A 23642-nucleotide genomic window follows, 5' to 3' on the forward strand; every position below is an offset into this window, starting at 1 on the left:
TGGAATTGAGATTCTTTTCGAATCTCATAACCAATGGATCGAGTAATTCAGACCGTTTATTAGTTCATCCAACTACTTCATCTCATGCACATTCTCTCTTCAATACCTACGTATCTCTCTCAACCGATTTGGATTGCCCAATTCATAAGTTTTGGAGTGAGATTCTAAGAAGAGGATCTGAATTCATCTAATTTGTGCCAAGTGCCAAACCAAAAATTAAAAACTTCAAAAAAGAAAAATTAAAGAAAAAATTTCCGGCCATAAAAAGCAAAAACTCTGCTGACTCATAGATGGGCCCCAAATTGTCCACAGGTGGTCAAGTGGACTCAGAGCAGCTCCTATTGCAAGCTCGTGAATGATTATGTCCTGTTGATAGGGCACTATAATGCCTAATTAACTTTGGCAAATATCCCCTATAAACAAATCAAGCATGCCTCTAATGTCTAATTAACTTTGGCAAATAATTGTTACAGGCTTACAAGTGTGTTTTAACTTTGTTGCGTAGATCTATTTATAGACATGTGATATATTCATTTTCATGAAAATATTTTAATATCATAACATTGAAGTTTGCACAAAAGTTCTTCTTTTTCATGCTTATTTAAAATATCGACACGTAGTATTTTAGTTGTACGAAAGTTATTCCCCTTCCGGCTAAGAGAGTTACCACTTATACTTTTCTTTAATTGGGGATGTTCTTATAACTTTCCATTACATGGGTAAAGAGATAAGTAGCAAAAAGACAGAGATGGATTTGTGGAGAAGGCAGAATCACAACCTTGTGCTGAAAAACACACTACAAAACAAGGGTTCGTTTGAAAGGAAATGGATCATCTTCGGATCCTTCTTCTTAATTCATCAAGTTTGGAAATCTGAATTATTAAAATTTGATCTAATGACTACAAACAGAGATCCACTTTTAAAGTTATAATAACTTTAGCCGTTAGATCAAATTTCAATAATCCAAATCTCTGAACTTGATGAATTAAAATTAAAAAAGGATCGAGGATCCATTTCCTGTTTGAAAATATCTTAAAACTAGAAGGGTCTAATAACAAAATTACACTCGTTATCCATACAGAGATGGATCCTTCCAGACGGACCAAGAAAAATGTAAAATTTACAAGTGTCCGGTCCATAACTCTCTCCCTCACTCTCCCTCTCTCTCTAACATTCAAGACCCTTCTCCAAGCTTTCTTCCCGCAATCCCGTTACCTCTATATATACACAAAGATAACTCCCCACCACACCAAGAAATCTGAAAGTTGTGCTTACCCACAAAAGAGAAGCTTGCTAACTTTCTGTGTTACTATTAGTTACATGGCTTCAACATTGGCTTTGTCTTCTTCGTCACCTTTGCTTTCAAACAAAGCAAGGTCTTCAATCACAGCAAACGCCACTCTGCCATCCTCGGCCGCCTTTCCGTTGCGGCGGAATAGGCTGCCGGTGGTGAGAGCTCAGGCCGGTGGAGACGGCAAGTTGGACGTGCAAGTCAATCAGGGCAACCAAGGGACTGATGTGGAGAGGAGGCCAAGGAGATTGGCTGTGGACATTTCTCCTTTTGGTAAGTCTAACACCCTCAATTTTGACTTTTTTGAACCGAGGAAAGTCGTGTGATGGGAAAACATAGGAAGATTAGTCCGGCTATAAAACCAACGTCCATTTTTTATATAGAACGAATTATTTATGTAACATGTGACATAGTATCTATCAAAACCTATGATGCATACTCAATAAAATTGATATGATATGCACGCATGAATTTCTAAGTTCGTCTTGGTCTTAGGGCATGTTTGGGATTGAGGTGATTAAAAAAAAAACTACTATGAAAAAAAGCTATGAAAATTTTTGGTGTTTGGTAAACTTTGAAAAACAGCTTTGTTTCAAAGTTGAGGGTGAAAAAAAGCCCAAAACCAGGAGATGGCAAGAAGCTGCAATTTGCAGCTTCCAAAACAGCTTATTTTCACCCACACAGAGATGAACAGTGTACCCATTTAATGAAATATGAATAACCCAAAATTGCCCTCCCTTCCCTCGCTCTTCACCTCAGGCCCTTAAAATGACTCCCCATCTCCGACGACTCCCCACTTCTCTTCGCAACCACCTTCACCTCCCTCTAGTTTTCTCTTCCCTCCTTTTTCTCATTCGGATTCTTCTTTCGTCTCATCTTCTTCTTCCTCAATTAGTTTCTACGCACCCAGGTATTTCACCATCTTTCAATCATTGATTGTTTTCTGTTAATTTAGGATTAAATTATGGCTTAATTTTTGCTAATTGAGGTTTAAGAGTGCGGATTTCTTGAGAAAAACGCATTCGTGAGCGAGTTTTTATGATTTGCAGTCAGTCCTGCTTCCTTGTTTAGGGCAAACAAACATTTGAGCTTTGGGTGGCTAACTTCTAATTGACATTTAAATTAATACATTTTCCTAATCACAAGAAGTTGTAATTTCCCAAATTTCAAGCTCTGAGCATGGAATTTCTCAAATTTATAATCCATGAGTGCTAAAAAGCTGTTAATTTTATGCTGAAATTCCCAATGATTTAAACTAAATTATGGAATTTTTTAATAATACAGCTCAGATTTCTAGTAGGTTTATGCTGAGGTTGTTTTGATCAAGAACCCAGATTATTAACCTTAATGTATTTTATCAGTTCAAAGTAAGGGATACCAGGAGGGGTAGGGGTTTGAATACAGAGAGAGGAAAAGATGTCGGGTATGGGAGACGGATATGTGGGCACGGCTCAAGATGCCGTGAGGATTCGAAGGTGTTTTACATATCTAGTATTTGTTAAGAAAATTAAATTAATAGCATATCTAGTATTATACATTTTTTGGTCATTTCACACAGTCACAGCCGTTTTACAAAAAAATTTACCAAACACTATCATACTGTTTTTTTTTTTTCCAAAAGCACTTTTACAAAAAAGTTTACCAAACACTTTGCTGCTTTATTTCACAGCCGCTTATTCTCACAGCAGCTTTTTTTCAAAGCACAGCAATACCAAATCAACCCTTAAACTTTTCACTTGAAGTCGTACAAATTCTCTGTGCACAACGTTTTGTTTTTAACACTGTGAAAACTTCATTTATGCTAAGAAAAAAATTTAGCTTTTGTGTCATTTATTACATGATTAATTATTAGCGGTGGATTTGTGGCATTATTTTTTCAACACAACTTTTCACACATATTTTTAGAGCCACTTTTCTTATGTTTTATAACGATTATAACTGTTTATCTTTTATAATATTATTTATAAATTATCTTTAAAAAAAAAATTAGATAGATTCAAAAGTATTACGATATTTATTTGTAATGCAGAAAATAGACAAATAAAATTTTACCAATAATGATTTCTAGGAAGATCTAAAATATAATCGGTTCAGATGCTTTTAAACATTACAAATTGGGCTTCACAAAAACATGTATATAAAAAAAAAAAAATTGGTGCCATTGGATCCGGACAAGAATTGTCTGCCCGTTCATTTTCGGTGCCCTTCCGTGTCCTCTTATTTGTGTGATCACGGTTAAGCCACATTAATATTTTATATTACTATTTATTTTTATCTTATTATCTTTATAAAAGAATAATATAAAATATTGACATGGTTTAATCGTGATCATATAAAACAAGAGGGCACGGAGGTCAAACAATCTTTGTCCATTGGATCCGTCCCCTTGATTATTTTTAGGTGATTTAAGTTTCCAAAATTTGGTACTTAAAACTTAAATCCAAAGCTTTTAACTAATCAGATAATTTAAAGTTACAACTCTGAATTATCCTAAGCCATCAAATACTGCTTAGTAAAAATCATCTAAAATGAGGTGCCAATTAATTTGCAGGTATTGCAGGTCTATTAGATCCCATCTCCCCAGTGAGAACAATGCGGCAAATGCTGGACACAGTCGACCGGCTTTTCGAAGACACGGTGGCATTCCCGGGAAGAAACAGAGCAGCAGGGGAAGTGCGCGCGCCTTGGGACATCAAAGACGACGAACACGAAATCAAAATGCGGTTCGACATGCCGGGGCTTTCGAAGGAGGACGTGAAGGTGTCGGTCGAGGACGATGTGCTAGTTATAAAGGGAGAGCAGAAGAAGGAAGAAGGCGGCGACGATTCGTGGTCAAGCAGGAGCTTTAGCTCCTACAATACCCGCCTTCAGCTGCCGGATAATTCGGAGAAGGACAAGATCAAGGCGGAGTTCAAGAATGGTGTTCTCTACATAGCCATTCCTAAGACCAAAGTTGAACGCAAGGTTATTGACGTTGCAATACAGTGAAAAAGCCTAAGTCTCCTCTGGTTTTGTATGGACGTACACTAGATATTGTGTGTTGTTTTGGTCTGTTTTCTTGTGCTTTGTTACATTGTGTAAAGTTGCTTCTAACATGGTAATAAGTATTTTAAATCCCGAATTAAATCCAAGATTAAATTATCAACCATTTATACGGATGACAAAATGGATGGAAAAGTTGTTTAACAAACGATATTATCTATGCTAAGGGAGAGATGATGTGCTTATAAATAATGTCGTTCAAATTCGCTTTTGACGATAATCGAATTTACGATTTCTCATTTACAAATGAAAATAAATATCATTAAATCGTAATAATAAGTGGCATGTTGTGAGCTTAATTTGGATCTCGAGGCCCAAACCTGCAAAGTTCGAATTTGCTGTGCTCGATTCAATTTTTACTGTTCTAGATTTATATCCATTACGTCCTCCGATGTGCATCTTCCACAATTTTACCTTCTAAAAATGTTCCAAATACATTGGCAAGAACGTGAATCCATCTAACCTCTAATATTTGGGGAAAAGCCAAAAAAACATGACTTATTTCTTTGATAATACCTAAAATCAAACTTGAATTATTTAAAGGAAATGTTTAAAAAGCACGCAAACACTTCTACTAATTAATTGTTAACCATAGATTTTGTGTCTCGCCGAGTGCTTACTAAGATCCAACCTAACAAGTCCACAAAAGATCGTGCTGCATGACTAGAAAATATTAATGGCCATTCATTCATTACGTGTTTTACAAGAAAGACTAAATTAATGAAAAGCTAAGAACGTTTGACTCAAAGGTGTATATGATCAGCCATAGATCATGAACATGAAGATTATACGCCGGAACGTAACCATAGTTACTTTACTCGATTTCTTCGGGGATGGATCTGAGCTTCGGTTTCCAAATTTTTGAATCTGAAAGTACCTCCTGTACTGATATTTTCTTTGTCAGTAGCTCTTGAAGCTGTTGCTTTGTTATGACCATCTTAATCCTTCTTGTAGCAGCACTGTCATTTTCTGCAGAACCCGGAAGGGGAGTCATATAGTAAACCTTCCCAAGCTTCAGTTTGCAATCAGGGGAAAGCTGCTCCGAAGTTTGCTTTGATAAACCGATACCGACGCCCGAAAAGTTTGATAAAATGTCCTTAACTAGGGTTGGTGCTCTGAATTCTAAAACCTTCCCGTCTGTCTTCAAAACCCTCAAAACTTTGTCCTCCTTGGAAAGAACTAAACAGTTGCCCATTTTTTCTCCACGGCTAGAGCTAGTGACAGAGATGTTAAATATATATAGCTAGAGGGAGGGAGAGAGAGAGAGAGAGAGTATTAACAATCGGTGGTGTGAAGGAGCAAGGGTGACACGTATAGTGTGTGAGAGGAGGAGGAAATTAAGGCGAAATATATTAAGGGAAGGGCAGAAGGAATGAGGGGGTTTGTTTGTTTTGTGCGGAGTGGAAAGAAGTAGGCAAAGGAAACTGTCTTTCTTTGAGAAGGGCAATTTGGAGTGGGAGGGAATGAGATATTTATAAATATTTGGTCTTGGTCTTATGGAGTAAAGAAGATAATAAGGAAAAGATAAATTTGTCAACACGCATGCACAGAGAGAGAGAGAGAGAGAGAGAGAGAGAGAGAGAGAGAGAGAGAAGGTGGTGGGTGGGTTTTTGGGGGTGGGGGGGGGGGGGGGGGGCGGTGTGGAGTGGAGTCGGTTAGTGGAGGGTGGTGCATGGCATATTGCTCATGTCCATGGAAGCTTTGAGCTTTATTGATTTCTAGTACTAGAAGAAGTTTAGGTCATGTTTGTTTACAAAGAAATAGATTTACAAGGATTGAGTAATGTATAATTTGTATTCAGTATTTGTTATTAATCAAGGTTTTGAAAATGATGCCTATTTACTAACAAGGAATGAAAAGAATGTGAATCCCCAAGTACCTTATACCTATATATCTGAAAATCAAGGTATAAAATTATTAAAGAGGAGTTTGTATATTCGTTGCCCAATGCTTCATATCTCTATCAAAATATAGAAATATTGAAAATTACTTTATATATTATGCACTCAATTTTTCATATATCCCTATTTATTCTGGTGATAAATAAACTTGTCCATAATATTACTGTCAAAAGTCACATAGGCAATCCATGTCTATTGATTTGTTTTATTTGTTTAGTTTTTATAATGTACAAGTGGCATAGCAATTGTAGGATGGACACTACTTAGACTGTGTGAGTTTTATATTGAGGGATGGACCAAGGGAAATCTTGTGTTGAAATTTTATACAGCTTATTTGGGAGGCAGGCATATACATCATCCTCATCGTTTTGGTGATGTTAAAGAACAAAACAAATGCATATCTATATATCATAATGGTTATAATTTTTTTCTTTCTTAAAGCATAATTCGCAAGATTATATGAGATTAACTCTTTTGTAATAGTCGTGTGAGAGAAATCAACTCTTCTGTATAAGGGCGAGGACCATTACATTCAGAAAACCCCATACCCTCTCTCATCGGCCTAATTTTTTTTTATTAATAAACTAAAATAAAAGAACTAGATATTCAAGTGGGGTGATCGAACCAAAACCCTCAAGGAACAGACAATCAACAAAAACGAAAATAAGGATGCAATAAAATATCTTGAGCATGGGCATAGAAACACAAAAAGTTGATTACATTGTTAATGCCCTTTTTAATAAAGATGGGTTTTGTGCTTGTATAATTTATCTTTTATTAGATAGTGTATCACCAGTGTGATCATTTTTGTGTTTAAGTATTATTACTCATTCATGGAATCTGATTTTAATTGGTTGTACTGCACTGAGTGCATATCATCATCAGATTAGGAAGAAAGAAGTGAAATCAGAAGACAAATATCTAGTATAATTATGTAGTTTAGTGAATTGTTAACTTACTAGGTTATTTAAAAGGAAAACTAATAAAAATGGTTTGAAAACTTTGAGTTTTAACGATAATGACAAAATAAAGGTTAAAATAAATAGTATCAGGATTGACTTTTTAGTGTAAAAATATGGTTTTTCGTTAAAGTGAATAGTACCGGGAGATTTTCGTTAAAGTTCCCATATTTAAATGGGGTGTGCTATCTACACACTCCTTTTTACTTCTCATACATCTTTTGTTAATTTATGTCATTTAATTTTCTTCAATTCCTCTAATCCGACAACCGAAAATAAGAAGGATGTGTGAGAAGTAAAAATAGGTGTGTATATTACATCCCTATTTAAATAAGTCCATCCCATGAACCTAACCCTAGACTTTGGCCTTCTCATGGGTCATCCCATTAAATTAGCTGGCGATGTGCAAATTCGATTTTATTATTAGGACACCTTGTGGACGATTTTGATACATGAATAAGGATATATTCTTTTGTATGTATGTCTTAAGTTAGATGTAAGAGTATATATCTTCGGTTTTATGTAAGAATTACTTTGATAAGTTTAATTGAAAGACGAGACAACTGCATACGTAAGCAGATTTCATGAAATACGTAAAATCTGTTAAAGCTAGCTTTGAGCTAGGTTGCCACATCTAGAACTTGGAATTGGAAAGAGACCAATGATCATCTAGTTCAACCTGCATGGTGTGCTGTAAGGTCAAAAGGGGTGACACGTATATTAGGTTTTATTACAGAAGGGAAGATGGCGTGGAGGAGCCTATGCGTGAACGTTTTAGAAAAGCTTAATTTGAAGGCATTGTACCGACTCACACTCCAATTTCAATGAATCTGGGATTAGGTTCACTGGCTAGGGTAGAGAGTTTAACAAGTTTGAATTTTCCAATTTTATAGATTTGAGTAATTAAGGGTGGTTTGATAACATTTCTTTTGTAGTTTTTTTTACTGAAAACTCGTTTGATCATTATTTTCTATTTCAAGGATGAGGATTTTCTTTAGATTCTTTTTGTGAGGATCCTAAGGTTTCTCACATTATAGCCGTTCATCATACATCATACAAGCAGTTTTTTATTTTTTAATTTTTAATTAGAGACATGTTAGGATTACATGTAAGTGAGGCTTTGAAAAAAAAAAAAAACAAAAATTTGGTTGTGTGAAATTACATTTCTGCCCTATATTTCTTATTCATGTTCTGTTTTAATTAGAAGGTTAAACTGATAATTTTATAGAATTTTGGTTGACAATGAGTATTTTATTAATTAGTAGCGTAAGCATTTTTGAAAAACTCTATTTGAAGGCATTGTACCGACTCACACTCCAATTTCAGTGAATCTGGGATTAGGTTAACTGCCTAGGGTAGAGAGTTTAATAAGTTTGAATTTTCCAATTTTATAGATTTGAGTAATTAAGGGTGGTTTGATAACATTTTTTTTATAGTTTTTTGACTGAAAACTCGTCTGATAACTACTTTCATACTTTAGGGATGATGATTCACTTCAGATCCTCTTTGTGAGGATTCTAAGATTCCTCACATCCTAACCGTTCATCGTACATCGTACGGTCAATTTTCGTTAGGTACTACTAGCATATAGGCACATACAAAGTGTGTGAGAAAAATTTTTATTTTTATTTTTTTGAAATAGAAGGAGAGAGAAAGAGAGTGATAGAGAATGTGAGAGTGTGAAGTTTTTTATTTTTATTTTTATTTTTTATTAAATATATGTTAGGATTACATATAGGTGAGACTTTGAAAAGAAAAAAAAGAACAAAATTTGGTTGTGTGAAATTACATTTCTACCTCATATTTCTTATTTATGTTATTTTTTAATTAGAGAGTTAAACTGGTAATTTCATAAGGTTTTGGTTGCCAATGAGTGTTTTATTAATTAGTAGAGATTTGTGTTTAATTTTATATTTAAAATTTAAAATAATTTCTGGCCGCACGATGTACGATGAACGGTTAGAATGTGAGAATCCTTAAAATCCTCACAATTTCGATCCGGATGGGATCCAAATCCAATTTTGAAAACTCAACAAAATAGCTTTCAATTTTTGGATTTCAATTTTTATTTATTTGAAAACTCTAAACTGAAAGTAATTAACAAAGAAGTTAAAAACAAATGTGAAAAATGAAAACGAAATAATCATCAAACCCCTCATTAGAATATTGTCTTGTTAAAAAAATATAAAAATTCAAGCCAACGGACAACTTAAAGTTAGTGACTTTTTTGTGTGAGTGCGCAACAGTATGAAGGATAAATTTTTTAGTTTGTCAAAAAACACGGTTTGGTACATCAAGTGTCATAATACAATTGGATGAAAAAAAAATTCTTCAAGTTTTCAACCAATTGTACTATTACACTTAGTTTACTAAACTGTATTCCAAACACACTAAAAAATCTTTCTAGTATGAAGGGGGCTTTCAGAAAACGAAAGAACTGTGGGCCTATTGGTACAGTATAACAAGTGATTTTTTAGTGAACACATCCTGATAACCAAGTGTGTTATTACAATTTGTTTGAAATTTGAAAAAAAAAAAAAAAAAAACCCAACCAATTGTAGTATGATTCATGAAACTTGGTGCATGTGGACAGTATTTTAAGCACGCTAAAAAATTTCTTCAGCGTAACAAAAAATGTACATTATTCAAATATGTAACTTAAACTTTCACTAGAGAAAATTCTCAATGTGTATATGCTCTGGTAATTTCCACTTTAGTTACCTCTTTTCTTACCTCCTTTTATATTAATATCTTCACCTTTCCTAAAGCATATCCATTAATTTTCTTGTTGAGGGTATCTTTGCTTCTCGAATCTTTGGCTTTACGATGAAGATCTAGTAAGTTATGCGAGAAATAGCAAGAAGAAAACACAATACGACAAAAGATTAACTTTCCAAAAGGTTTGATTTGAACAAACGGATATCTATGACTTTTTCTTCACAAAGCTTTGCTATATTTATATATATATATATATATATATATTTGTCCCGACTCTCTCAAAGCCAAAAGCGTATACCATAGGTCCATACCAGTAAGAATGATCAAGGTCGGAGCAAACGGTTACAGTGGCAAACAATTTGGTGATACAACCAAAACCAAGATCTTTGTCGGAGGATTGCCGTGGGAGACTCGAGTCGACACCATGAGACGCTATTTCGAGCAGTTCGGGGAGATCCTGGAGGCCGTTGTCATCACTGACAAGTTCACAGCAAGATCCAAAGGCTATGGTTTTGTAAGTTTACTGCTTGGTCTGTTATGTTACTGCTTTAGGTTAAAGTTTTATAGGTACATATCGATACAGATTGAACGTCATGCACAAAGAATTTATGTTTTGAGTACTCCCGTTATTAGTTTTTAGATATATTGTTGGTTGTTGATTAGGTGACGTTCAAGGATCCAGAATCAGCTGTGAGAGCTTGTGAAAACCCTAATCCTATCATCGATGGAAGGCGAGCTAATTGTAATCTTGCAGTCCTCGGTGCACAGAAGAATCGTCCAACCACTCCTCAGCCTCAACATGGTCCATCTCTTCTTTAGTTTCTATGTTTTTTGTGAGAAAAACTTCCATGCTCTAGGGATTTCGAGGCAACAGTATCTTAAGTCAGTCACATACATTGTTAAGCCGTTATACAAGATGGTTAAAACACGTGGAAGTGCGTTATTGACTTGAAATACTGTCGCCCTCGCATTCCAGGTGCACGTAAATTTTTCATGAACTCTAGTCTGACCTAATCTGGTGTGTGTGTTAATCTTTCAGAAGTTGTTGAGGGAATGAAGAAAACCAGATCATCATCCATACCTTTCATCAACACCTATTTCCATCACTCCAACCCCCAATATGCATTAATCCCTTATTCGACTTACGGGTAAGAAGATATAATTAGTGAAAAGTTAAGACACTTAATTACCTAATTATCTTCTTAGTTCTGATAATCTGATCCTCTTGGCTTTCAGGCATCCAATTTACCAGCAAGACAATAACTTTACATTAATGGTTAGTTTACTTGTTGTTTAATTCATCTAACGTGGATTAGACCGGTTGGTCATGGCATTGTGCCTGCCTCCCAAGTTCGAATTCCCGCCCCGCATCTGCACTAATAGATTCGTTTAAGCTGACAAGGACTTTTAACATATGAAATGCAGAATTATAATTACACCGGATATGGTGGCTGGGGGCAACAGCAACACTACTATCCTTATCCTGGGGTGTACTATTATCCGTGTGTTCCAGTACAAGCACAACCTGGACATAATACTCCAACAACATCCAATCCCAGACCCAAACTACAGCGCTTACCACTTGCACTTCCTACTACTACAGTCACAGGTACTTACTCCAACTTTGGTCTCTACTCTAACTAGTCCAGTGCACGCTAGTTATATATCCAATGCCAGCACAATCCATTGCCGGAACCGCCAACAACTGCCTCCGATTCTGCGAGGAGTTCATCGACTAATGTCCGGTTACAAAGTTGGGATAGAAAGGGCCAAAGAGATGCAATAATACATTCCCTGTTAAACTCTGTTCTTTAAGCTACTTGATTCATTCATACATTTTTTTTCATTGTCAATAACCAAAAGGGAGCATATAACAAAATTTGGTAGATATTTTCGGTTTTTGTTTTCAAATACTCAGTTTTCTGTGGTCTAGTTGCCCCTTGAGGGCGTTGTTCGATGAAATTTGGAGTCCAATGATCAAACCCTGGTGGAAAATAAAGGATATACGACCAGGTACAAGGCAAATTATCTCGACAAGAGGACAGGGAAGATGAAGCCGGTTAGGCAATTGTCTCACTTAGACCTACGAAACCACTGGTGCGATATCAAAAAAGAATAATGCACTATCTTTTGTTTAAATTTTGATATTTTTGTGCGTTATTAGTTTTGGACACTGCCATGGTGGCCTCCCAAGTGTAGGTCAGTCTCTCCCACAAAACCTACCTCCATAGCAAGTATGGGAAGATATTTGGGATCAGGGATCTCAAATGTCAACCCAACTCTTTAACAACTCGAAAGCCAGATGTGGGTGAGATTAGAATGCCAAAAGAGCACCAAGAAAAGTTATGACCGGCGAGCTCTTAAGAGTTTCCGGTCGTGAGAGGCATCATAAGCATTTGAGATTTTCAGGATTATCCCTCTAGATTTCATAACAAAGTAAAATTAAACCATTAAACTCCTCAGAAATCCATCCAACTCTACAAGTTTAAAATAAACCCACAGATAACCCCATGTAGGTCACAACGATACCTTAACAGTAACCTAGACAAAAGCATATATAAACAGGATATGCCGAAATACAAGTCTCTGTGTATGCTTACGGTTGATATATCTATCAGCAGCAGATTAGTCAAGGAAACATGCAAAGGTGGTTCACTGCGACAGAGAACGAGGGGTACGGGGTCGAACTGGTGTCTTTGAGGGGCTTACCCTGCATGCATAATACATAAGAATGACTAGGATGTCCAAAGTAAATTGCTCCTAAAAGAAAATTTGAGGTGTGGGAGGTGGGGGATGTTGTGGGGAGATGTAACGAGTTAAACTAAACAATCTGCGAAACTGACCTTATCGGCAGCGATCCCAAAACCACACCACTACAGTTAAGAGCTGCAATTGCGCTTTCAGCCTGCGAGAGTGAAACCACATAGCACAACAGAAAGTATGAGTAGACTAAAAGACAACCTTTAATCTAACCGCACTTCGTTAAACAACAGAAGGACCATTTCCTTGTTCAAAATAGTTTATGATCTTAAATCGAAATATTATTGGTGACGGTGATTCTGAACATATATATGTGCAACAACAGACCACATCAATGATTTGCAATCAATTCGGTGTTAGCCATGCCCATACAACTCCATTTCAGCATGTTTGAAGAGCAGATCGGATATGCATACATGCTTACAAAGCACAGAACAGAGTGAGGCTGATGAGTGCTCAAAAATCCAACTTACATAGAGAAGGGCCACTAGATACTTACCACAGTAAATTCAACAAAAGCAATACGAGTGGAGTGCTGATAGTCACCAAGCAGCCTCAGGCGCTGAACCTACACTAGCCAGAAAAAGTCCATACGATAAGATTGCAATTTTAGAACAAGAAGTAATCAAAGTTTGTCACAGAAAGAAATACCAACCTCTCCACAAAGTGATTCAAAAAAGAGTTTGACATCAGCTTGAGTAACCTGCACGAGTAAACAAATAAAATCAGGAAAAGGCACACCAGTTCTGGTCCTAGAACCCAAACGAGATTGGAAAGTTGAAATTACCTTCTTGTCAATATTCGTACAGTAAATAGTCCTTGAGCACATCTCACGCTCATCCTCAGACTAAATAATATAAACAGAAGAAACCCAAGTGAGAACAGGTAAAATCAGCGCAATTCAATGAATCACTTTTTAACACTCTTGGCAAAAATGTTGATGACAAGCGGTAAAATATGGTCCTCACCCTTGGCAAAAATGTTGGGTTAACAGGTGCAATTGCAGTTTTTGAAGGCAGCACCCTTACTGGGTAATAGCCAAGCATGGTTCCTGACAGAGTTAGAGCATTCCTTGCACCTTCTGCAAGGGTAGATAAAAAAGTTGATTCAGCACATCGAAATCATAACAAGACCCGGACTTATCAATGAACTTAAGTATGTCAGATTTTGATAATACCTTCATCTGTGAACTCAATGAAGGCAAATCGAAGAACTGAATTTGGATCACCGCAGACACGACAGTCCACAACCTTTAGGAAGGAAAATTCAGATTATAATCCACCATTCTAGCATTATCTATATAGAACCAGTACAAACAAGAAAATGAAAAACTTTGGTTACCTGTCCACAGCCAAGAAAAAGAGCAGCCAGGTTCTCTTCAGTAACCTGATACAAAGTAAATCGAGTGTCGGTCATACAAAGATTAACATTTGCTGCATAAAATTTTTAAAATGTGACAACAAACTACAATGCAACTATTACCTGTTGATCAATGTCAGATACATACACAGTCCTCCTAATCATTTCCTCCCTCTGAGCCAAATTCAATTTGTAATAGTTCTTACGCCGACCTTGACTATAACCATTCTTCTTCTGCAGACGAAGAAAAAGGAAACAAACAATAAGCAAAGCACAATTAAACAAAAATTGGTAGTTGATCAATGAAATTTCTAGATAACTAAAAGTCGAAAAAGAATAAAAAATTTCATATGAACCATCATCATGCAATGACCTATCAGTGTATCTTTCATTTTTCAGAAACCAAACACAAGGAAAAACAACCAAACAAAAGGAAAACAACACCACTTTGTTGGTCAATTAATTTCCTGCATTTTCTCAGCAACCAAACAGAAAAATTTTAAACTTTGGTAAGGAAATGGAAGAACCTCACATACCTTCCTACCCATTAGTCCATTGGCATTGCCAGAGTTACTGTGCAGTACAAAACCATTAGTATATCCAAACCCACCAGCAAAATCGAAGCCGCCATTGTTGTTGATAAGGGAAGGAGGCACAAACTCCTCAGCCATGGGATTCAACTTGGACAACAAGTCCGCCAAATCTCTCATATCACGGTTGTAATTCTCATCGCCTTCGCCATTCAACCTCTGATCAATCACATAACCATCAGACTTGGCCTCCTCCGTCTGATGGTTATCGACCCCATTGGAATCAAACCCATTTGGGGTCTGACCCGATGGAGCTTTGTGATTGTTAGTGGCGACTGAGAAAGTTGTCACTTTCTCCTGCTCCTGAAACTTCCCCTCGACACTTTGATCGTCTCCGTTGGACTGTACATTGGGCTCAGCAATCAGAGCAACAGAGGAATCGACTCTGGGTTTTGGGTTTCCGAGATCGTTCTGTGCATTCGAGTCTGACGACACTGCTGTGTTGTCGAAATTTGGTGCATTCTCAGCAACCGCCATGATCAAAGAACAGCAACCCTTTTATTCGATTCAAAGACTGGATTTTTATTCTTCTTGAAAATTTATCACACCAACAAAGACCAAATTGGATTTCTGCAAAATTGTTACCCAACACTACTGGTCATAAAAATTAAAAAAATTTAACACCAACAAAGAACAAAATTGAATTTCTAAACAGACCCAGATGATGAATTTCACGGGAAAAACTTACCCGGATTTTTCTAGACCAACTCCATTGAAATGAAATCAAACCCACGTCACGATCGCTTAAGTACAAGAGATTAAAAAGGCAAAAGCAACAAAAAGAGCAAAAAAAGTCTGCAAATTTGATAAGGAAATGGGTAATAAAAAACAGAGCACTACCTCTTTTTTTTTTTTCTTTCTTCTTATTCCCTCTTATTTATATTAAAAGATTATAAATTTCAGTAACGATGAGAGTCTCGAGAGCGAGAGAGGAGAGAGAGGAATAAAGGGTGTTTGTTTTTGGTGCTTGGGATCGTCCGTTTTACGCAGAGGAGAGAGAACGAAAGGGCACTGCCTTTTTGGACCTTCTCTTCTCTCACAACGTACCAAAATGTTGATGATGATGATGATGATGCAAAAATTTGGATGATTTGGAAAGAAAAATACCCACCAACCCAACCCAATTACCTTTTTTTTTTTTTTTTTTTTTTTTGAAATTTCCATAATAACCCATGTGTTTTCTTTATAAATAAATATTATATTAAATATGTAAAAATTATATATTATTATTTCTATTAATTAATAAAACACTCATTGTCAACCAAAATCCTATAAAATTACTAGTTTAACCCTTCAATTAAAACAGAACATGAATAAGAAATATAGGGTAGAAATATAATTTCACACAATCAAATTTTGCTTTTTTTTTCTTTCAAAGTCTCAGCTACATGTAATCCTAACATATCTCTAATTAAAAAAATAAAAATAAAAAATAAAAAACTTCTCACTCCCACATTCTCGATCACTCTCTTCCTCTCTTCTTCTATTTAAAAAAAAAAAATTCACATATTTTATGTGAGCCCATATGCTACAATAGATAATGAGATGCTTCAAACATGTGTGACCTACATACATGCGTTGAGATGGATTAGGGAGAGAACATATGGAAAGAAATTAAGTAGGCTTCATATTACTTGCCATATCAATAAAGTTTTGGATATGCATCCATCCCCACAACGTTTTTTTTTCTGGTGAGAAAAATAATTTTTTTAGTGAGGTTGTTACGTTATAATCCAAAAGAAGTTGTCAATTTTAAATTTAAATTGCACCAACAACAAGGTTTTAACCGGTTAAGTAGAGTTGGTCGTATAAATCCTAAAACGTCAGTAAGCTTGGTTTGCTCTATGTCTTTCCAACGAAGGATTTAGTGCAAAATAGAGCCTACTAGTGTTCTAGAATTTATATAATCGACCGACTCAACCCCACTTATGATATAGTGCTTTGTTATTGTTGTTGGTGCAATTTAAATTTCAAGTCAACAACTTCTTTTCGATTATAACTAAAAACCTCACTCAAAAAACTATTTTTCTGACCTGAAATGTAATTATCATTTGGACCAGTGATACAATTTTATTTAAGGAAAACTAATGAAAATGACTTGAAAACTTTGAGTTTTAACGATAAAAACAAAATAAAAAAATAAAATAAATAGTACTAGGATTGACTTTTTAGTATAAAAATGTAGTTTTTCGTTAAAATGAACAGTGCCGTGAGCTTTTCATTAAAATTCTCTTTTATTTATTTATTTAGTTTTAAACATCTCACAAAAGTATAATTGTTTTATTTATGAAAAAAAAATGGAGAAATCGAATACAGAAGCATGTTGGAGTTTTTATATGCTTGAAAGTTGACGTTGAAAATGGAGGAATATGATTTGCTTTGGTTTTTGTTTTTTTTTTCGTAGGTGATCAAAACAAACTTTGGATTGTTATCTGTTTTATTTGAATAGAAAACAAATGCCCCTTTAAAAAAAAGAAAAGAAAACAAATGAAAATTTGACCATGTCGCCTACCAATGTAAGTATTATCTTTTCTGTTGTTGGAATTTAAAGTAGGGTAGTAACATTTACACATTTATATTTACTTCAAATAGATTTTTTTTATTTTTGATCGTCAGATCTAATAAATAGAATATAATTAATAGATAAAAAATAACGAAGGTGTGTGGATAACACTTTCTTTTAAAGTACAGTTGACAAAGAAATCAATCCAGCTACAAATGATATGAGCGGTATAGTTAATATAGAAACAAGTAATTGAATCTAAAATCTTGAATGTGTGAGTAAGTACCCTGAACCAATTGAGCTATATATCTTTACCTACTTAGTTTATTTATTATAAATTTTGTGCATATAAGTGTGTATAATATAATAAATAAACAATATCTACTATTGCTTAGTTCAATTTCACAATTTTCTAGGTAAAAAAAAAACTAATGAAAATGATTTAAAAACTTTGAGTTTTAATAATAAGGACAAAATAAAGGATAAAGTGAATAGTACCAGAATTAACATTTTAGTTTTAAAATATGGTTTTTCGTTAAAATAAACAGTACCGGAAACTTTTCATTAAAGTTCTAAAAAAAAATGATGTTAAGATATAGTGGCTATGTTTGGGTATGGGAGTTCCAAGCCTCCACGGATGGAGATCAAATTATTAAGAAATGGACCATAAAATGTTAGATGGAGAGGATTAATCTTTCTCATGTATTTGTTATGCTCATGGCGAGCATTTTTAATCGCCTATATCGAACAAATTATAGTTATTTAACTATCTTGGAATTTGGAAAATATCTGATCCAAGCATAGGGGATAGTACCTGGACAAGCACTAGGTCAAGTCTGTTGGTTGGAAAGGGTTGTGACTCCATCCGTCGAACGATTCGACCTACTCAAACTTTGATGTTTCAAATTTTAAGTCGGCTGATTATAACACATTAGCCATTTCATCTATCAAGAAGTTGATCAAACCAAATTGGATTATCATGTGACAACAACTCGGCACTGCAAGCTCGTTCTGCGTCTTTGTTTTATCTCTATAATTGTTCATAAACAACCAAACAAAAGCATAAATTCAAATTGAAATTAAGCAACAAATAGATCAATGCTATTGAATAGGTAAAATGTAACATCCCACATCGCTCAGGGGAGTGATCCTTAAATGTATATTCTCATCCCTACCTAGCATGAGGCCTTTCGGGAGCTCACTAACTTCGGGTTCCGTAGGAACTCCGAAGTTAAGCGAGAAGGGGGCGGATCACTTCCCGGGCCCGCTCCACCACCGTAGCACGATATTGTCCGTTTTGGGCTTACCATTCCCTCACGGTTTTGTTTTTGGGAACTCACGAGCAACTTCCCAGTGGGTCACCCATCATGGGATTGCTCTAGCCCCCTTCTCGCTTAACTTCAGAGTTCCTACGGAACCCGAAGCCAGTGAGCTCCCAAAATGCCTCGTGCTAGGTAGGGATGAGAATATATATTTAAGGATCACTCCCCTTAGCGATGTGGGATATTACATAAAATATCTAGAAACATTTCTTTAGCACAATAAACAAGATAAATAGGTAAACGGACAACTAAATCAAGAGAGAAAAACTCCCGGAAAAAAAAAATCACAAATCATAAATACTTGAAGAGTGATGAAATGATAACTCGAAGAGTTTTGATAAACAAGGAAAATTCGAAAAAAGACATTGAGGAGGCGAAGAGGAGAGTAAACATCAACCCTAGATAGAGGAGGAAAGGTGTTCAAGCATAGCGGTGTATATGAGACGAGAGAAAATAGAGGCTATGTTTTAGGGTTAGAAGAGTAAAGGTCATATTGTAAGGAGATGACCACTACAAGAATGCATACCCAATAGAAACACGACGTGTGTCGTAAGATTCTAGAAATGAATATAACTCGTAAACCGGTTAGGTTCACGCACTTAACAAAAGTGAAACTCATTATTCAAATTGTCAACAAATGTTACTGTAACCGTGACACCAACCTTGTTTTACTGTATTAGGTTAAACTAGTTAAAATCAAATTAGACGAGTAATTTCGAACCTTTGCACAACCCTATCACAAGTGACACTTGATGTGAAGATTTTATGACAAAGTTATCATCCACTAAGGAAAAATGGAAAAATGTTTACAAACGTGCACCAAACACACTTCATTTCTTTCGAGTAAAGAGATAAAAATCTATAGAATGAATTCATAGAAGCCTTTATCTCAAATCTCCATAATTAATTTGACATCATAAAAGAGAAATGCATAATTTGCTTGGAGAGATTTTTTAATGTGCGGATAACACGGCTAGATACACCAAATATCATAATACAAGTTGTTCGATATATACTTACAAAAAAAATTTCACCAACTTGTATTATAACACATGACTACAACCCATGTTTCCGGCATGCTACAAAATTTTCTCATTTGCTTGTTGGTCATACTTAAATGTTTCATGTGTTTATTACTTGGTGAAACAAATGGTTTTGTAATCAAGAAGTAATTATTCTACTTATATATTATGGCATAATTTACAAAAAATACATGTCGATAATTAGATGCCGTTTCGAATTCCCAGACAGAATACCAAGTTGGTGCTCGACCACCAAAAGAGAAAGAAAACAAAATATATATCATCACAATGTTCCCAAATTTATTTTCCTAAACAATTACAAAAAAATATTGAAATAAAAAACACACAACAAATAATATAATTTGCGTAATTTTATTGAAATTTGAAGGATAAAATTTCATCGACAAGACAATTGAAATAAACGCTCGATGGAAGAGGGCGGTTTCTGCAGGCAGTGGTCCTTCACCTTGTTGCTGGTACTATTCAACGACAACAAGATGAACTATCAGTCATCATCAGCCCCATCGCCGAAACTTCAACAAATTTTATCTTTATTTTTCGTCTTTTTAGGCAAAATATAGCAGCTACGAATTTGGATTCTCTCATTTTTCAGTTTCTCTCTCCTCCTTATTCTCATCTTATTTGATTTTTTCAATGCAATAGATAAAAAACCATAAAAGTGCGCATAAGTGAAAAATAATGTGCAGTAATCATTTTTCATTGGACCTGGCCTCTCTGCTTTCTCATTTTTCATACATTCCTATTTCTTTTTATTTGTACGATCTCGGTTAAATCACGTTAACATTTTATATTACTATTACTTTTTATCTTATTATCTCTATAAAAAATTAATATAAAATATTAACGTAACCTACACGTGATCGCACAAAATAGAAGAAGATGAAAGTGTATGAGAAGTGGAAGGACTGAGAAGTCGGATCCTTTTTCATTTTCAAGACAATAAAACATGTTTAAAATGATGGGCATTTTGAATTGTGGTGGGGGGGACTTCTTAAACATGTTCTGAATTTTATGATCCATCCATTTTCTTGCTAATTTGCGATCACAAAATCGACCATATTTGTTTTGGTGGGGGACCACGCCATATAATGATGGGGGCCCTGCCAATATTTCAGTTGCCCTAAATTTGTTCAAGGGTTACCTTATTGCCACGTAGTCCAAAGTGTTCTTGCTTATTTCTTTAAGGCAATGAATCTGACTGTGACATCCAATTAGTTGCCATGCTAGATTATCCACTCACGAAACAAAATTAACCGAAACTAGTCGAACCAAATCTTTTGGCTTTATTGACAAAACTAGTCGATATGCATCCACATATCCTTCCTGCGCTTTCATGCTGGTGTATCGAAGGGTGTGTAGTGCTTTGGCTTAGGTGTTTACACCGTTACTTTCTATATGTTTGTTTTTATTGGCACTGTTGCATTTGGGCTAAGTATTCCCATGAGCTTCTTGTGTTTTGTGGAGGCGGTTTGTGTGGTGCTGTTTCAAAGATGATGGAGCTCTGTGTTCATTCCTTCTTGGGGGCATCGTTTGGTCGAATTTTATATTGAAGTGTGGTGGTGGATCTCCGATACTATGGTGTCCGAAGGGGCTATTGATTACTTGGGGTTTTTTTTTTTTTTTTTTGTTTTGTGCTGGGATCTACTGCTTAACTTGTCTCGAGACTTCTATATTTATACTTGTTCTTCGTTGTTACAAAATTTACCCTTAGACCGAAAAATAAAACTCATGCCTTTTACTACCAATTATCTAATCAGTTGCAACTATAAAGCCAATTAACAAGTAACTAATCCACCGAGTAGGAAAAGCCAGAGGGAATTTAGCAAACCAGTGATCTAATGTTGGAATTGGCAATGATATTGGCAGCAAAATTTGATCTTTTTTATTTATCAAATTAACAATATTCATCGAAAAATCTCAATAAGAGTGTAAGACATGAATATCAACATTAGTAAAATACAACAACTGAAAAGCAAAACTACAGTACGAAAACTCGATTGTAAAGGTTTTAAGTGGTGTCCTTTTCAGACCATATCTCATTCATATTGAAAAATATTAAAGTCCCACTTCAGAGGCATAACAAAACTATATACAACTTAATTTGAGTTGTTCCACCACTAATTGCATTAATATTTTGTTGTTATAAACTCTCATACCTATTAACTAGTAGTATAAATCTTTATTTTTGTGCTCACTCACCTTTCTGTTTTTTCGCCCCTCCAAGTCTTAGATAGCTGAATTACTCTGTGGCGTACGATGATTAGGCAGCGATTCTGACATATCCCTGTTAAGTGTAGGAACTTATCCCGTTGTGTATTAAGTACTTAATTAGTTTCGTCTACGCTGCTTGTGTTATCTATGCTTTGAACATTTGTATTCTTTGGGTTACACCCACTACTGTACACTCACTTTAGTAGTTTAAATATGTTCTAGTTTGGTTCTAATTTATTCATATTTTTACATCATTCACGCTTTGGTTACATCACCTTCGGGTGATGGCCACCATACCTTGACTCCAGTCAGGGTGTGTCAGTTTGGTATAGCAAGTGATTTAGTTTAAAACAACATCAGTGGTGAACTAATTAGCAGTGGACTATTAAACTACTAGAAAATTAATTCAGCAACTAGCTAAGGAGTTGAAATCCTTTTCGGATCTCTGTGTCTGGAGCAGCTGGAGTCAGAAATTCGAGCCGTTTAAGAGAGAGATCTAGGTCGTTGAAAGATTTCATTTTCCGTGAGATGAGTTAGTGAGATGGGCTAATGAAGATTGCATAATTTAGATTAAGCAGTCTGAATTTTTGAATTCAATTACTCCGAACACAGAAATCAAAAGAGAATCTCAACTTCTATCTGGGGATCCTTCTTGGGTTTAGCCAGCATATTGCAATTTCCCAATGCATGCAGTTTGAGGCTAATAGACAACAACTGAAAGTGGGCTGGTCAGGTGGCTTCTCTAGCAACAGTGTGCTTAAAATGGAACAAAGATTCCGATAGTTTCACGCATGGCTTCTGCATTGCACCATCAAAGCAAAACATCAAAATGTAAATAAAAGGGGTTGTAATTTGTTGTTACCGAAAAATATGTAAACAAGGGGGTCACTTTTCCTCGCACTCAGTCCCAACTCTCGGTTATTTTCGAACTCAGTTTGCACTACAAGTAAAAGATAGGGGTAAATTTGATACTCTGAACACTATTGTAAAGGTTAATGAGAGGTCTATCTACGCATCTATTTTTACTTCTTACACATTCATTTCAATTTTTTGCTATGGATCAAATAAATATTCAGTCCGGTAGAACATGGGTCTCCAAAATCCGACGTCGTAGGTTCAAATCCTACACAGTGTGATTCCATCTTCGTCCCAAGCTTCCATTGTTGGGCTTTGTCATTATACCACTATCTTTGTATTCTAACACGAGCCTGGCGATGGCAGGCGCGGGAGTAAGAAACCTTTGAACAAAATTAATGATAAAAAATTAATAATGATGAGTAGGAAGTGAAAATAATGTGTGAATAGCATTATCATAGTGAATCCGTGTAAAAATGATTCATGGAAAGGAACTGTTTGGTTTGAAAATATGTAAACAATGCTCAAGATTTCGGTGTATAGTACACGCTAGAAAATTCTAATAAATAGCGAAAATTCTACTATGTTACAAGAGACGACGTACTGGAAGAATGAAATATTATATGTGCAATTAAGAATGCAACAACTAAGGATCCAATCGACTAAGAATTCCAATGTATGCTATACGTTGGTGCATATTAAAAAAATGATTTATATAGCAAAATTTATGCTATACTTTGACTTAGACATACTATGAATAAATAAATAGTTAGACGTGCAACTAGTGATTTCGGTTTATACCCTACACCGATACATACTATAAAATTTCTCTATACAGTAATATTTTCATATGTATGGTCTATGTAGGTCGATTTTGTCTGTGTTGGGATGAAATTATTCAACATTCCGCGTACGGTGATATGCATGCAGGTCAAAAGTATTCCTCATGAGGCCAATCCGTTTAAGTTAATTAAGCTTACGTTAATATATAATAAAAGGGTGATTCAAAGTTAATACGGTTATCTGCTTTGTGAGGGTCGGGAGATAATTTATCGTATGCAATCTTATCTTTATTTTATAAAGAGACT

General features: G+C 35.4%; 4 protein-coding genes across 4 annotated transcripts; 2 read left to right on the plus strand and 2 right to left on the minus strand.

Moving 5' to 3' along the window:
* Positions 1-1112: 1112 nt before the first annotated feature.
* LOC137733165 (small heat shock protein, chloroplastic-like) lies at positions 1113-4406 on the plus strand. The gene is made up of 2 exons (XM_068472325.1): positions 1113-1564; positions 3852-4406. Exons 1-2 carry the CDS (start codon positions 1321-1323, stop codon positions 4277-4279), a joined length of 672 nt encoding a protein of 223 aa, XP_068328426.1. The 5' UTR covers positions 1113-1320; the 3' UTR covers positions 4280-4406.
* Positions 4407-5147: 741 nt separating this feature from the next.
* LOC137734577 (uncharacterized) lies at positions 5148-5528 on the minus strand. Its single transcript, XM_068473814.1, has one exon. The coding sequence runs from the start codon at positions 5526-5528 to the stop codon at positions 5148-5150; it is 381 nt and encodes a 126-aa protein (XP_068329915.1).
* A 4640-nt stretch (positions 5529-10168) lies between these two features.
* LOC137733840 (probable RNA-binding protein ARP1) lies at positions 10169-12205 on the plus strand. The gene is made up of 5 exons (XM_068473033.1): positions 10169-10425; positions 10575-10713; positions 10951-11059; positions 11148-11187; positions 11337-12205. The coding sequence occupies exons 1-5, from the start codon at positions 10231-10233 to the stop codon at positions 11553-11555; spliced, it is 702 nt and encodes a 233-aa protein (XP_068329134.1). The 5' UTR covers positions 10169-10230; the 3' UTR covers positions 11556-12205.
* Positions 12206-12335: 130 nt separating this feature from the next.
* On the minus strand, positions 12336-15672 carry LOC137733839 (polyadenylate-binding protein-interacting protein 12-like). The gene is made up of 11 exons (XM_068473032.1): positions 15309-15672; positions 14567-15190; positions 14154-14264; positions 14013-14057; positions 13849-13921; positions 13640-13752; positions 13459-13518; positions 13327-13374; positions 13171-13239; positions 12755-12816; positions 12336-12621 (listed from the first exon to the last, which is right to left on the minus strand). Exons 2-11 carry the CDS (start codon positions 15095-15097, stop codon positions 12564-12566), a joined length of 1170 nt encoding a protein of 389 aa, XP_068329133.1. The 5' UTR covers positions 15098-15190; positions 15309-15672; the 3' UTR covers positions 12336-12563.
* Between the last annotated feature and the right edge of the window lie 7970 nt (positions 15673-23642).

Source organism: Pyrus communis, chromosome 5 (genome assembly GCF_963583255.1).
Source record: "Pyrus communis chromosome 5, drPyrComm1.1, whole genome shotgun sequence".
NCBI classification, from domain to species: domain Eukaryota; kingdom Viridiplantae; phylum Streptophyta; class Magnoliopsida; order Rosales; family Rosaceae; genus Pyrus; species Pyrus communis.

What these genes read in the sequence shown, in the direction of transcription:
- LOC137734577 (XM_068473814.1), bottom strand. Translation starts at nt 5,528, where the DNA reads ATGGGCAACTGTTTAGTTCTTTCCAAGGAGGACAAAGTTTTGAGGGTT.
- LOC137733840 (XM_068473033.1), top strand. Translation starts at nt 10,231, where the DNA reads ATGATCAAGGTCGGAGCAAACGGTTACAGTGGCAAACAATTTGGTGAT. An exon ending in GATCCAAAGGCTATGGTTTT is followed by an intron (nt 10,426 to 10,574) that starts GTAAGTTTACTG and finishes GTTGTTGATTAG; the next exon opens with GTGACGTTCAAGGATCCAGA. An exon ending in CACTCCTCAGCCTCAACATG is followed by an intron (nt 10,714 to 10,950) that starts GTCCATCTCTTC and finishes TTAATCTTTCAG; the next exon opens with AAGTTGTTGAGGGAATGAAG.
- LOC137733839 (XM_068473032.1), bottom strand. Translation starts at nt 15,097, where the DNA reads ATGGCGGTTGCTGAGAATGCACCAAATTTCGACAACACAGCAGTGTCG. An exon ending in GTACGAATATTGACAAGAAG is followed by an intron (nt 13,375 to 13,458) that starts GTAATTTCAACT and finishes TTACTCGTGCAG; the next exon opens with GTTACTCAAGCTGATGTCAA. An exon ending in TTGGGATCGCTGCCGATAAG is followed by an intron (nt 12,622 to 12,754) that starts GTCAGTTTCGCA and finishes TTATGCATGCAG; the next exon opens with GGTAAGCCCCTCAAAGACAC.
- LOC137733165 (XM_068472325.1), top strand. Translation starts at nt 1,321, where the DNA reads ATGGCTTCAACATTGGCTTTGTCTTCTTCGTCACCTTTGCTTTCAAAC. An exon ending in TGTGGACATTTCTCCTTTTG is followed by an intron (nt 1,565 to 3,851) that starts GTAAGTCTAACA and finishes CAGGTATTGCAG; the next exon opens with GTCTATTAGATCCCATCTCC.